We start from the raw sequence: 16,172 nt of genomic DNA, 5'->3' as shown, positions 1-16,172 counted from the left end.
TTATCAATTCAGCTATTAGCATGTAGATAACTGTGTTCTGTAGGCATCATATAGTTGTGCCTGTAAAAAGCACAGTGATGGCAATATATGCCACAATTGATGTGGTAGCTTTCTACCTTTCCAAACATCCAAAGATGTTTGCCAGGTTTCAGGGTAAACCAAGAGGTTCCATGGATACCACTTCCATGTGTTCAATATAACCAAGACTGTACATTCTGAGTGGAGGTTTCCTTTTACTTAATGCTGATTTGCAAGTTATTAAGATTTCGTAATTTAATATTGTGGGTTTATTTTCTGTGGACTGGAGTGGTTGGTCTCCAATAGTTTTCATCTTCTTCTCCTTTTTAAGTATTATGGTTTTGGGAAGAAGTATTACTGCTTCATCTGACATGTTGAGTTGCCACTGACTAACTCGCCACAATCATATTAAATGCAATCTACCTTACGTGTAGAATTCAAGTTGCATAAATGCAATTTCATCCTTATAACTTTACATCTTTTTTACTTCTAACTCTTTACAGTCCTTCCCTCAAAGTTCAAAATGTTATTTCACTGGAAGATTATGCCTGGAAATTCTGCAATAGGTACCCTACCCCATGAAGGCAAAATAATGATAGCATGCTCTTTGAAAATCTGTTTCTGGCCAAAGGATTATAAGCGATAGCTCAGAGTGGCATTTCAGTTATAGGCACTATGCATTCCATTTCAGCTAGACAAGGAATCATGTTAATCCTACAAGCCTCAACAGTTCTTTGTGTCTGAAAAATGTTCAGCATTTCACACGGGATTATTAAATGCTTTTTGCTTTTTTTTAACCTACTCTAACCATCTTCACTGCTTTTAATTTTTTTCTTTTCCTTCCCTTCCCTTCCATGATCTTAATTTCCCATCAAATACCAGAAGAGGTAACTTCAGTTAAGCATAGGTCTACATAAGTCAAGTAATGGTATCTTCAATCTAAGTGAACAAAGTTGCAGCTATTTACTGAGCTTAGGTGCATGACTGCCTTCAGACTTCATGGAAGGTGGCCACATAAAATCCTTCTGCAACAGGCAAACAGACCCCTAAGAATGAAATTCCAATATTTCATTGGCATGCAGGGCTGTATAATAACTTACATCCATCTCTTCATGCCAATCTGCTAGCTTCCAAAAAGATTGAATAATTTTATGGCTAGCAGTACATCTGGTAATGCAAGCTCAGAATCTGCTCTCATTTCAGAGACATGGTCAGCACATAGAAGAAGGCCTTCGAATTAAGACAGTGGAAATTGAGTTTTGAGATAGGTCTTACCTTTCCTGGGAGACAATGGACAAAGTGCTTAACCTCAGTTTCTCAATAGTAATACATCTAATTATCTCATGTCCAATTTCAGTGCTTAAAGATCTATTCATTGAGCTTTACTTTAGAGAAACATTTTTATTCAGCTCCTGCAGACACAAGAACATTAATTGTGCAATTAGATTCTGTCTAGACTGTTGTTAACAGGTAGTTCAATGCTTATATTCAATGAGATGTGCCATGTGCTGGACACTATGGAAAATTTTGGTAAATGTTCTTACTGAAAATACAAGTAAGGGTGGTGTGGCCAACCTAACAGAATGGGAAAAATGTTTGGGGGAGAAAAGGGTGGAATAAAATGAGGGAGGCCTAGTATGCTGCTCTAGTGGGGTCTTCCAGTGTGCTCTGAAACCGAGAACAATCTGAATGGAACCAGGAATGTTGTCTTTATACCATATGTGTGTTTTCTCTGAGGGACTAATCTTCAGCTCTGTTCTCATATGCTTTATGCACCACTACTGTACTCTCAGGACAGGGCTGGATGCATTTGAGGACTACTTTTTAATATGTTTGGGATATCTTTCTGTAACTTCGTTTAAACAAATACTTGAGGATGCTTCATGGGACATAAACCAGGCAGAATATCTTGGATTAACTTTCAAGTCTATTTTGGAGAGAAAATTTGTATCTATGTATTTCCATGTATCGCAAAATCCTTTAGCTAAAGGGTGAAAAATACAGAGCAGCATCTCTGTCTTGGAAGTCTAACATTGTGATTTTTGGGGGAAGAGATGATAACATTTGCATGAAAAAAACCATCAGATTAATCCATTTTTTTGCTGGCACAACTACAGACACAAGCAGAAGGGGTCTGCTTGACTTACTGACAAATGAATTAGTGGAATAATCTGAAATCCAGATAATGTCTACCACACTTTGGCTTCAGGGTAAGATGTTCCAGTCCCCAGAAGGAAATTGTACAAAACTAGTCAATTTAATTACCTGTCAGAATGAAAGAAATTATTGCTCAGTGACTGGCTTTTCGTGCCCTAAAACTATAGGAGCTCCTCCTGTGTAGTAGCTAGTTAAATGCAAAAATTGCATGTTTCAGGTGCTGGGGTTTTCCTTCTGTTCGGTGCTGAATTCTTCTGTATAACATGTTTCATAGTTCTGTGACAATCCTCTGAAAGTATAAAACTCTCAAAGGGTGGTAAATAAATGTCTCTATCTGGTAATCATTTAAATTTGAATTATGTTAAAAAATTAATGAAAGCATCTACAGTTATATTAAGCACAGAAGTGCAGAGCCAGCTATTATCAAACTTTTTATGACTGTACTTGCTCATTTATCACATTTATAAACCGTTCTGTCTTTGTACTCTGACACATGGAAACAGCTTCCAGGTTTATTGGCATTGGAGGAAAGCTATTGCAGTGGAGATTAAAATGTAGAAGATACTTCAAAAGAAAAAAACTTGCTGTGAAATATGAAACCTAAAAATATGAAATGAGAAAGTTACGTGGAATGTTAAGGCTATAAATGAATGTAAGTTGATCTTTTACTCCACTTAATTCTTTCTGTAATTCCTGCTCATATCACCTACTGACTAAAGTGTAAAGTCTTCTGAAATACAGGTAAATGTATCACAAAACTACTTTGGGAGGCTTTTTCATCTGTATCTTTCATCTGCTCATTTGCTTTTTTGTTTTTACTGAGTCATAATAGAGAATTGCATTTGTAGAAATGTCAGAAGACCAAAGAATTTTCCTTTTCAATGCATTTTAATTAATTTTGGAAATTGTAGTCCAGATTATAACTCTTTAGAATCTGCAGGTCTTAGTTTGTGGTTTTGTTTTTGTTTTTTTTTTTTTGTCTGAAACAAATGAAACCCAGAGAGGTTACAGATACTTTTACTACTGTATTTATGAAGCAACCAACCAGTTTCCAAAAGTCAATGGTATCATTTTGGGACTAAGAACAAATGGAAATTCGCAACTATTCAGTTATTTTGACATCTCTTGTATTTAATAATATTGAAAAAAAAATTGTACTATACATTATGGAGATAGATAGATAGATAGATATTAAACTGTTGAGTTATTGCAAATTGGAGGTATTTCCAATTCAATATCTTTTTCCCCCTGATATTTTCAGACTTTTATAATTAAATGTTGGGGTCTTATAGCTAAGGAGAACAAACTTCAGTGAAGGAAAGAGAATTTAGCAACCTGAAGTTGAAAGTATTTTGTTGTGACACAATATTGGCTTTTGTCCAAAGGAAATTTCATTCAGATTTAGCATGTAATGAGAGCTTGAAAAAAATTAAATATTGTCAAGCGTAGCCATGCAAGTTGCTGAGTGATTACGTTCATTACTGAAATACAGAATTGTAATTGGATTGAAGCAAAGAGTTCTTTTGACTCCTCAGCTGTGCCAGAAAGTGCCTATTCTGAATTTCCGGGAGAGTAGCAGTTTTCTCTTCAGTCATTCTGATTCATCCTACTTCAGTGTAGCAACCTAGAAGACAACAGAGTTATTTCTTAGGCACTCACAAAGAGGCTCTAGCAATGTTGACCCAGACTGCACTGGATCTCAAAACCCCTTTTTAGATTTATCCCAAATGGATAAAGTTGTATGGCTGAGTTGTAAGTGGTGGCAGCATGCACACATGTGGCAGGAACTCAGGTCGAGTCAAACAGATTATATAAAATATTCTTTTATAAACATTTAGATGTTAGGTACAAAACAGTGCTTCAGAAAATAGAGTGAGAATACACTATCCAAGAAGAGATGATTTAGGGAAATTGATACATTAAATATTGTTAATGACTTGTAATTCAGTAAGTTTTCTGAATATTCTGAAGAAAATGACTGATATAAAGAATCTCACTAAATTAGCCTGCAGTTATCTAATGAGTCCAGCAGCCCTCAAAAATGTCTTAAAAATAGAAGTGTTGAAAACTTCTTATCTTAAATTGCATATAATTTATTCCTGGATTTTTAATTCATGCTTTTTATTCACCTATATGAACATGGACACATAACTTTTAAATTTGTATATATGTCCAAATCCACTAGTTATAGAATTTGCTCCATGAAATGAATTATTTTTGAATAAGTAGCTTACATGTTGCAAATAATCAACATGCATGTTGTAAAAAAGGTGGTTTGCAGTTCATAAGAAATAAGTGGTCTTTGAATTGCACAAAATTTTCACTCTTTCTTGATCTGGTGATTGCAAAAGTATAGAAGAAACTGAATTATCTATCTACATCTATTTGTCAATTAACTTGCAACTTCCCAAAGTGGTACTTTTATAGCATAGGTTTGTGGCCAAAGAGGAAAAAGAAAGCTCTGTGAAGGGTTTCTGAAAACGTGAAATCTGCAGGAGGCACCTACACCTGGACAATGCTTTTGTCTTCAGAAAACCTATAGTTAAGGTCAAGAATAATAAGTCCTTTGTGTTTTTCTAATGCACAAAGATATGGAAAAAAAGATAAATCTTTTGTGGCAAAGGGTAAAAGTGCAAAATAGGATGTGAGGTAGGATTTAAACTTTGGGCTTCAAAAATGGAAAATAAACTACAGAATGCATTTCAGCATTCTGTTATTTCTGAAGGTTGACTGTAACATAAACAATATTGTTTTAGAAGAAACTTCTTTAAGAGATATTTGTTCATTCTGGTTAGAGAAGTAAGCGTACAGATTTTTCCTTTAATGTTGACTGCTTTTTGGCCTGTTAAAGAAATATGATCTCCCTGCTGTTCTTGTTGAATAAAAACAGCTGCACAGATGTCTTTGATCCACATGATGAAACAGGATTACCTGAAATGTGGTATCTCATTTGGATACCATTGATACATTTGCTAAATATCATTTGCACCAACCCCACAGTGCACTCAACAATAAGAGTCACTTCCCTGCTTTCTTTGCTGCATGGAATAAATGTACCTATGAGACTTTGAAGCCAGATCAACAACAAAGTTGCAAGATACTTTTCCTCATTTTAATGTTAAATATTTATGTATCTTCCTTATAGTCAGAGTTCCAAAAAAATAGTGAGCATATCCAGTTTAAAAAAAGTTTCTGCTGCAAGAAATGAATAAAAAGTAGTGAACATTACTTTAATCTCCTACACAGCTTGTTATTACAGAAATGTGTATTAATGAGAAATCAGTAAGTTTGGATTGCATGTAAGTCATACAGCAAGTACCTTTTTCTACATGATGTAGTATCTCTGGTTATGTACAGAAAAGATTTTATTAAACTTCTGCATTATAGGCATTAATAGGCATATTTCCCTTTATATCCAGGTATTTCATTACTGCATCACAGCATGCATATCTTCCAACTTTTATAGCACTGCAGGATTAACAGAGAGACCTGCAATTTATAGCAATAGAATTTTACTAAATTAGAAAGTGTTTGCTTTATGAACTCGTTCTTTTCTTTAATTTTTAATAGTACATAAATTATGATTAATGTAAAAAAAAAGTCTGTTTATTTATTTAAACTATTGTTTGTGCTTCTCTCACACCAAGGCAACTACTTTTAAACTCCCAAAAAAACCCAAAACCAAGTATGAACCTAAATATAGCTGTAAGCATTCCTTTAAAATTAATAAAAAACACCAATTTGTATTTCATTTCATATTATAATGCTCACAGTAGTTTTTATTATGATGCTCCTTTAAAAATATAATAGGAAGCTGAAACAAAACAGAAGGACCTGAGGAAACAAGAGGTAGTTGCCTCAGTTGCAAATTTGTAGGAAAGAATTTCAGTACATTCAGCAACTTCAGAAAAATACATTTTGTATCAAAAATTCTTATTGTGCCAAATAATAGTTTAGCAGTAGAACAGTTGAAATCAGCAACATGCATTTTACCACTGCCAGAAAATGCAAAATAAACAGTGGTAACTGTTGAGCAAATAATTTAAAATTACTTAATCCAAAAAGTAAAAGAAATGTTCTCTAAAAGGTTTGGTATATGGAAAGTTGTACATTCAGAAATCATTGCTTTTCTCAGTGTTGTGTTCTGTTTTCATACTTTCTAACATGGATTTTGTGTTTTCTTGTATGACTACCTCTATCACTTAGGTAAATAACAGCTTCCATCGAAAATATTTTTCTTTAAAGCTTCTATACTTAAAAGCTACAAAGTGAGGCCAACAGTTGCAAAGTCAAGGGCAAGATACAATCTTGAAAAAAAATTAAGAATTTCTAAGCTGATTCTCTGATTTTAAGACAGAACGATAACTTTTTAATCCAAAAAAGTAGTCTGACAATGCTGTCTTTCTTTTGCAATTAGCTGTACACGTCTAGGTAAGGCTGTGGGACATTGCAGTACCCAGAGAGAATGATATGAGCTACAGGCTGTAACTCGGAGCATCTCTTACGAAGCTATCAAAATCTCAACCTTACTTTCAGATTATTTCCCCACATGAAACAGAGCAGAGTCCTTGTTCCATGGGTAAGGCAAGCTGAAAGAGGTTTGGAAAACCTACACAGGAATGTAGGGAAGAAATTTTCCTAATGGCAGGAATAAGCTAAAAAGTCATCTATAGAGTTCCTGCAGGTTGCAATCAGTGACAGAAGCCATCACTCATTGTTCTTGAAAGCTTTGCAGCCCATGGCTCAGCTGGTCTGCTTTGCATCCTTGCACAGAGCATGATGCAAAGCTTCTCTTCAGAGGAGGCAGAATTAACCTCTAGGAGATGGCAGACTGAAATGTTGATACCTGTCTTGAAAATACAACAATTTTGGTATTCTCTTGCCATTCTTTGGTGCTTTAGAAGGACAGTTTTGGTCTCCAAGTACCTAATTGTGCAGTTTACTCAGCTGGATGTGAAGTCCTCACTGAAATTTGTGAGAGCTGGGAGAACACTGTGCAACATCTGAAGAATCAGTTAAGTCAATTAAAACAATGTGCATTGCTTATAATGTAACACACATTTTATTATAAAATTGGCTTCTATGGTTTTCAGTATGTAGAGATATTTTTTTAATTGCTTAACTGGAAATTCAGGCAAAGCACCAGCATTTATATTAAGATTTTTTTTGTTTTGGTTTGGTTTGATTTTTTAGGATTACAGTATATAAATATTTAAAGTATGTATTTTGTTATTGGCAATTCTCTTATGAATTGCCTGTACAAATAATGAAATATATATTGCACAAAAATTGGGTAGTGTGTAGAGAATTGTAAGCATCTGAATAATTTGATTCCTGCAGTGTACTCTAAATCTTTTATGACAAAGCTGATTTCTTTTAGGTTCTTTAAGTAGTAATGTTTTATAGTCTGGAAGTGTTGGACTGCTTAGTTTCAATGGAGAAAAACAAAATGGGAGTTACACAGTATTGTGATGGAAATGCTGACTCTGCCAGTACAGGAATGTCAGAGTATTTCATTTTGACTTTTCTTGCTGGACATACTTAACACCACTAAGGATAAAATTACTTTTTAATTTACAACTTATCTCTCTGCACTTTCTGTAGTGGTCAGAATTCTCTATTATAATTTCTCCCTAAGGCTATATCTTAAAGTTTCACTCCAGCTGCCATTTTAAATTAACTTTAAGAGTGTGCAGAGAGGAAAACCTCTCTATTCCTCAGTGACTCTCAAAAAACATAAGTTCCAGCAGGATTATGCATTAGAGAGAACCTTGAACTGTTTTTCTTAAGACCCTTGTGCTTACTTAGTCAGTGTACTGTTCAACTCTGTTTATATTTTGTTCAGGGTCATTAAAATCCCAGACACACGTGCTCCTCTGTATTTCCATGCATGGAGGATTGTGAGGGCATAGAGAAAAGACGAGTGAATAGAAAGGCATATTGTGTGGCTTGCTACTTGATGTCAGTGTGCATGAACTGCTGCTCACCTGGCATCTGACTGTCCTTTTTTGTTTGCTGTTCTGGTTTTGCTGCAGTGTAGCCAATAGTAAAACAAAGAGGGGTTTAGGGCATGAAAAATGAGTACCTAATCATTGTTCCCCTGCTACCAAAGTATCTCCTCCTTGTCTGTTGACTTTCCAGTCTAGTGATTGTTTCACTGTCTGCATTATGTATTTAATTACTATAATTTTAATATACAGGAGATACAATGTAGGTGTAAACTAAGCACGGGTGAAGAAAAAGCAAGGCAAAGAGTAGAAATGCACATAAGAAGAAAAATTGTAGGAAAAGAATGTGGAAGAAAGTAGGAAAGAGCAGAAAAATTCAGTGTAATTTGAAATTTGGTAAGATACAGAACAACTAATAAAATTTATTTCAGTTATATAAGATGTATGTTCCTTTTTTTTTAATTGCTCAGCCATTATCTGACATCTTACAGTAGTTTCTGTTCTTTTTCAAGGGGACAGTTCTGTACAAATTTACATGAACGGTGGCATGGCCTGCAGGAATGCACCCATGGTGCAAGCTGGAAGTCTTATTCTGTGGACTGATACGTACACATATCTGCAAAGCCTTTTGTTGGTGTCTCTGCCTGTTTTGTTTCTATTTACTTAATGCAATACTGAGAACCTGCAACACAGGGATAGAGAAATGAGTTGATATTTTTAACTTGGTATCCAGAAGTTTTGAAAGAGGTGTCTTTTTAAAACAATGGTCCCTATATAGAGAATTTTCTTCTTCCCAAAGCATCTGCCGTGCATTTGTTCCTCTGCGTTATTTTCACTGTCTTTCGGGATGGGTTTGGTTTGAGGTGTTTTAACTCTCCAGAAGTATTGTTGCCTTCTCGTGGCTAGAAAGTAATCCTCTTATCCCCAAGAGGATCAGTAGGCTGGAATAGACTGGACATGAGTTAATGCTGCCCTAGTTAGCATAAAACTGCAATTTTCTTGCAAGACTTGCTTTGTGGCTATTTTTCTGTGTCTAGCCATGAGTCCTGGTTTCTTTGGCTCAGTTTCCCTTTGATAGTGATTTGTTGCTTGCTTTAGTGATCCCACTGCAGAAAGAGGGAGTGCTTCAAAGATTTATCTTTGAATCTCTTTCAGTCCTTAGGAGCAGAAAATCCTCTTCCATGATTATTCAGATTGTAATGCAGTAAGGTTGACTGCGCAAATATATATATATAAGATGAAAAAGTAGAATTCAGTCTATGTTTGGGAAAAAATGCTTCACTTATTTTTATTTGATGACTCTTTTCTGAATTCACTAACTCTCTTGAACTGAACTGGCAACTGGCAAGTTATTGCTGAATAAGTATTTAAATTGCGGGTTTTTTTTTCGCCTAATTTTGATGTAATCACCAAAAGAAATTCATGACAAGTAATCCTCCTCTTTTATCAACATATACAAAGAAAAAAAAATACAATTAGAAAAGGAAAGAGACTACAACTAAGCCTCTTCCAGTGTTCGTCATTTCAAATACCTGTGCTTTTGCCAATTGTGAAGGTGAATTCTTCTTTCCACAATAAACACTGGAGTCCCACACCAGGTGTGTTTCCCATGCATCAAACATTGCCTTAATGATAGCTGACGTAATTTGGTATTGAATTGCTTACTTATGTGCTTTCATCTGGGGCTGATGTAGCAGGTCAGGACTTGTTTTCAGTATGACACTGATGTGATACAAGTCTTAATCCTCAGCTAGTGCTGAGGAATAGCTCCCACTACTTGAGACTGACCGTGTGTATGTACAAAGCAAGGGATAATGTAGAACTTGTCCTCCTAAGAAAACAGTTCACTTACGGAATGTTATCTGACAAAAATATATAAATGGAATTTTTTTATTTTAGGTTCTTATGCTTATGATGATTTCTTAAACATTTTGTGAACGTGGAATTTAGGAAACAATAGAAAGCCATACAGTTTGCATGAAACTAAAATGGGATCTGTCTGAGATAATAATTAGGCTTGAAGGAGATGTTTTCCTTTGCAGGATATTTCTGGAAAGGAAAGAAAAATAGAACAAACGGTTATGTAGGGCCTCATGTTACAGGCTCTTGTCTGTGATTGTCTAGAAATTGAATTAACCTCTCTCATGTGCATATTTTTTTAAATGTAGCTTAGGAAAGGCTACACAGAGGTTAGGACTCTGAAGGTCTAAGAATCAGAAATAGTAGCAGAGGTCCTCACACTGGTAGAAAGGACGACTTGTGACAAGAGGAAAGGAGGGGAAGAGGGGGAAGAGAAATGTTAATTTTGGTGGTAGAGCTGACAGAATAGATTTGTCTTCAAGGCAAATAGTTGTAAAAGTAGGCCAAAGGGGTCTGCTGAGTAAACAAATGGAAGTTTGTTAGTTCTTTCCAAAAATGTTGCTTTCTGTCTGCACTATCTAGGCAACAGAAGACAGAATAGGAAATTGTCAGTATTTTAATTACTGAAGACAATTGCATGTAGCTTTAATGCCACTACCAACTGAGGGTTTTGCCTTCAGGAATAAAACATCTATTGTTCATAAACACAGAGAGCTTGCCTACAATTGTGTTATTAAGGGGAATTGTGTTGTGTGTAAACCTGGTAGGTTTCCTAACTCTGCATTATGAAATAAGCATGACATTTCAAGTTTTACAATGTAATATTTTCAGAAGGATGTTTTAAAATATGTTTATGTTAATTGCATGAACTTTGTAATTAAAAAGAACAATAGAAGTGAGGCAGTTTAATTTTAAAGACTCCTCACTGATTGTTGTTTTATAGTATCTGTCATCCTGTAGTGTTACATGCTTGTCCTAAATAGGTAGGGAGCTCTGTAATTCCCTAGGGTTATTTTGGTTGTGGGGGTAATTGGAAGTCATCTGATAGAGGGGAAAAAATTAACTCTGAAGTATTACTGGGATGTAACTGCAAAAATTCTCTCATCAACAAATACAAATTAAAGGAATGATACCAATTTTTTGTGGCAAATTTTAAATATTTAATTTAAAAAAAATCGTTCATTTTTACTTTGCATTGACTATCCATAAATTTTTGAGGTTATATTTGTTAATTTTAAAAAAAAGAACATACTTGAGTAGAAAACTAAAATTTTGGGGGGCAAGATGCCTTTTGAGGCTTGCTGTCAAGAATTGCTCATTTTGTCATTATTCTCAGTAGAGCAAGATTTTAATTTTGGGTTAAGAGGAAGAAGAGGGAAAGGAGGGAAGGGAGAGGACATGTAAAAACACAGATTAGGGTTACGGGGTGAGAAGGGAAAACAGAGTGGTAAAGATCAGAGGGGGTTTGCAGGACTGGAATGGGAATAACAGCCCTGGCAAGGCTTGGCAAAATTTGTTTCCAGGATATAGGGACAATTTGAGAACGGAAGGATGGTTGCTCATGAGTGATTTTCCTTTATTGACTCTCCAGTCTGCCTGCCTCCCTGCAAAAATGCATAGCAGACACTGTAATACTTGCTGGGCTGCCAGAGAGGGAGAACTCATGGCATAACCTAGGGTAATAGGACTGCCTGATATGAGGGCATCAAACAGAAAAAAGGTGGGAACAGGTACTTTCATGGCAGCACTATGGGTTGAGAACACAGAGTATCTCACACTGGCAGATGCTTGATTGACCTGATGTAAACAAAATTCTGCTTTGCTTTTACCTACATATAAGTCATCCTAGATAAGTGTCTGTTTTGTCTGTACCTAAATGCAGCACTTTTGTTGGGGCATATTTTTTTGGTACTGGAAGATGTATTACATAGATAAAAATCCAGGCCTAGGAAACCAGTTTATGTTCTTGATCTAAAGCAAGAGTAAACCTATTTAAAGCTTACCAATATGAAACCTGTGCCATGGGATTATGTTAGGTTGATGGGAAAGATGGACAGAAATCACAGAATCACAGATTGGGTCAGGTTGGAAGGGACCACAGTGGGTCATCTGGCCCAGCCTCCCTGCTCAAACAGAGCACATGGCACAGGATTGCGTCCAGGCAGTTCTTGTGTATCTCCAGTGTGGGAGACTCCACACCCTCTCTAGGCAATCTCTTCTGGTGCTCAGTCAACTGCACAGTAAAGAAGTTCTTCCTAATATTCTGGTGGAACTTTCTGTGAATCAGTTGCCTGCTGTCTCTTGTCCTATTGCTTGACAACACTGAGCAGAACCTGGATGCATCCGTTCGATACCCTCCCTTCAAATACTTACAAACATTCATGAGGTCCTGTCTCAGTTGTCTCTTCTCAAGGCTGAACAGGCTCAGCTCCTATTCTTATATAAGAGATGCTCCAGTCCCTTAATTATCTCTGTTGCCCTCTCAACAGGAGCTCCAGAAGCTCCATGTCTCTCTTCTCCTGAGAAGCCCAGAACTGGACACTGCACTCCAGATGAGGCCTCACCAGGGCTGAGTAAAGGGGCAGGATCACCTCCCTTGACCTGTTGACAATGCTCTTCCTGATGCACCCCAGGACACCATCGGCCTCTCGGCCACAAGGACGCTGCTGGCTCATGGGCAGCTTGGTGTCCACCAGGACCTCCTGGCCCTTCTCCACAAGCTGCTTTCCATCAGCTCAGTTTCCCAGCCTGTGGTTATTCCTCCCCAGGTGCAGGACCCTGCAGTTGCCTTTGCTGAATTTCAGCTGGTTCCTCTCTGCCCATCTCTCCAACCTGCCACAGTCCCTCTGAAGGGCTGCACAGCCCTCTGGGGTATCGGCCACCCCTCCCAGCCTTGTGTCATCAATGAACTTGCTGAGGAGGCACCTTCTCATCCAGCCAAGCTGTTGATGAATAATACTGGGCCAAATATCGACCCTTGAGGGACTCCGCTAGTGACAGGCCTTGAGCTAGATCCTGTGGCACTGATTACAGATTCAGATATTTCATGTGCAGAATCAGTGGGGTTTTGGTAGATGGGAGTGGTAAAGTATATTGAAATGGATTAGACTGTGGTCAAAACAACCCAATATGTGAGTTATGCAGGAAAAAAATCATTTACCAAAACTAGGACAGGAGATAGTTTTAAAATGTAGATGTGTTGTGTATAATTTTTTTAGTGTTCAGAAATGTCTCCCTACCTTTTAAACAAAGTTTATTCCAGCAAGTTATTTCTTTGTGAATTACTTTCTTTGTTAAACAATTCAAAACACCATGTGCTGATTTCAGTAGCAATTTAGATTTTTGCAACAGAATGTAATGTCTTCTTGTGTGCGATGAGCCCGAACCAGTCCTTTATATTCTTTTTTTATTTGTCTTTCTAAATGTGTGTGGGCTGCAGATGGTTCTGTGAAGGAAAAGAACTCCAGAATTCCCCTGACATTCAGATCCATTCTGAAAGTGGAGGACTTCATTCACTAATTATAGTAGAAGCCTTTGAAGACGACACTGGACGCTATACTTGTCTGGCTTCAAATTCCTTTGGTTCAGATAGCACATCAGCTGAAATCTTCATTGAAGGTAAGAGATAAAATAATAAAAAACTTGATGCATATAAGAAAAGATAACTAACCCGAAGTTTACTTTTGGTTCTTTATCTTAACATTACATTCAATATGGTGGTGTTTTTATGGTATTCCTCTGCTTCTCTTTAAAACAACACATTTTGAACATTGCATCGTATTAATTCAGATATTTCAAAGAATGTATGAGGAATCGCTGAGTAGATCACTATTTGTTTAGGGTAGAAAAGAGATAAAGAAATAAATAAAAGGAACAAAAACTTTGGCATATCACTAGCTTTTAAGCTGTACTTCTGTAAATTACTAGTTCAAGATTTGACTAGTTATACAATAATGATTTTCATGATAACTGTAATCCCCATATCAGTTTTGAACCGTTTCCCTGTGCTCTCCCTTCCTCTTTGTGGCTGTCCCAAATGAGTCTACTTTAGTCATGTGTAAATGTACTATAATCAGTTATCTTTGATATACTCATTTTAAGTCAGATTAAAGTCATTCATAGTGGTTTTGTCCAGAAACAGCTGGACATTATTGTCAAAATATTTCCTGACTGCAAAATTATTCATAACTCATATATTATTTTCTCTGAGAAAAGTTAATGATGATCATGAGTAAAATTATTAAGTTATTTTTTTAGCAGAGAACTGTATTTCAGGCAAGATTATCTTAACTGGATACTGATTTTTATTTTAATTAAAAAAAAAAAATTGGGAACTTTATATTCTTTTACCAGTTTTGTAACTCATTAAAATTAATTTAAATTTGAAAGCATAAAATAAACATAAGAATTAGTTGTAAGAAATCTGAATAATGACACACCAAAATTATTAAATAGCTTTTGATTAACAAAACAAAAAACTTCTTGCTGTTAATTAGTTAAGTCATTACATATGCGCCTCTATAGGATTTCTTTCATTATGCCCTTTATTCTCAGAACTTCTTAATGCCCCATTGGGATATATGAACAAAATCCCCAAGACTTTTCTCAATCTTACAAATTCTAGTAAGAGTTTTCTTTACAGAAGTATCATGATTTCAGAAATACTCAGGTGTAGTACAAATACATATTGCTGTGTGAAGTTTTAAGGACAGAAGCAACAGTAAAAGATGAAAGAGCTAGGCAGAGAGATGCTGTGAATAAAACAATTCATTCTTTGACATCTGTCAGTCTTGCTCTATGGAAGTCCTATCTTGAAGTTTTATAACATTACTTTGAAAGAGAGAGACTTGTACAAGCTGTTAGGCTCCTCCCCTGTCATTTTTAAGGAAAGCAGATTGACACACAAGCATTGTTTTGTACATTAATAGACTCGGTGACACCGATGCGTCATACTTCCTTTTGTGCAGCAGGCCCAGCCATGCAAGACCTGGTTGTTCTGTGTTCTTAAAAAATCCTTTAATGTAGACCCATTTTGATGAGTAGACATTTGCTTCTCTCTTCTAGTCTGTTCTGTGCTACTTATTGCTTTGATTTCTTTTATAGTATAAACTTCGTAACAATAGGGTTCTTGGGTATTTCAGTCCCAGCATTGTTTCATTAGAATCCATTTATGCTATACTATGCGTATTGATTATGAAGTGCTTATGGTTTGTATTAAACATACAGCTATCCATATATATGCACAAATTCCTTGAGGAATAATATGTACTGCGTAAATGTCTAGAATGAATGTGTGAAGTATCTGTTGTTAGGAAAAAATAGGACAAAGGGAATAAATGCTTCCACATTTTTTTCTTTAAGTAAGCTCTGGGTATTGCCAAACACATACATTATATCAGGACTTCCACTGGCAAGAAACAGCAGTACATAAATGTTTTGTGTAGGTTAATGTAAATAGTCTAAAATGTGGACATCATGGGCAAGCAAGTTTAGTCTGAAAATGTCTTGGTATACTGAGTTGCTCTTACTTAAGTTTGAAGATTTGTTATCTGTGTATAAGCCATCTGTTTGCTTAAGCTTCAAATTTAAAATTTAAGTAAATAAAATTATACATTTCCTGTAGAGCAATAGTGCTCAGCTTTTTTTTTTTTTTCTGTCTCAGCCATATTTGTTTCAATAGGAAGGGAGACAGCTAGGAGCCCAGAGAAAGCAGTGTGCAATTAAATTGGCATGGTTATGATTTCTGTAACTGTTTAAAGTACATAGTTACAATCTATGTCAGATTTAAAAAATGCCATAATTTGTTACAGAGAGTTCTCAATTCTTGACATGAAATGCAAAAGTATCATGTTTTTTTTTTCTTTGGAATTTAAACATTAAATAAAATCAATAAAAAGATGTGAGATTATTGAAAAAACTTTCTTTTCCAGGTGCGAGTTCTACAGATTCAGAGAGTGAAAGTTTAATTTTCAAATTAAAATCTGGAGCTATGCCACAGTAAGTATGTAAAGCAGTACCAATATTGTGTATATGTTTTTAATAAGGGATACTGGAAAATCTTTGGTAGTTTTAGAATCTGAATTAGCATCTGGGGTACACTTGTGTATGCCTTGACTTATCTATTTCTCTCATCTGATATAAATGTGTAGTACTATAGTTGTAAATTGTATTAATTTGCTTGTTCTGTCA

General features: G+C 35.8%; 1 protein-coding gene across 2 annotated transcripts in view; it reads left to right on the top strand.

Annotated features, from left to right (window-relative positions):
* The window catches only part of PALLD (palladin, cytoskeletal associated protein), a 182,429-nt gene that overhangs the window by 44,508 nt on the left and 121,749 nt on the right, over positions 1-16,172 (top strand). For both annotated transcript variants that reach the window (XM_066186016.1, XM_066186015.1), the window contains exons 2-3: positions 13,423-13,601; positions 15,914-15,980. In XM_066186016.1, the coding sequence (XP_066042113.1) occupies positions 13,423-13,601; positions 15,914-15,980 (246 nt within the window). The remainder of the gene's footprint in view (positions 1-13,422; positions 13,602-15,913; positions 15,981-16,172) is intronic.

This window comes from Chamaea fasciata, unplaced genomic scaffold (genome assembly GCF_029207755.1).
Source record: "Chamaea fasciata isolate MVZ Bird 193981 ecotype frontalis unplaced genomic scaffold, bChaFas1.0.hap1 SCAF_6, whole genome shotgun sequence".
Classification (NCBI taxonomy): Eukaryota; Metazoa; Chordata; class Aves; order Passeriformes; family Sylviidae; genus Chamaea; species Chamaea fasciata.
The sequence above is the reverse complement of the archived record's forward strand: the minus strand, read 5'-3'. Positions and strand labels throughout refer to the sequence as shown.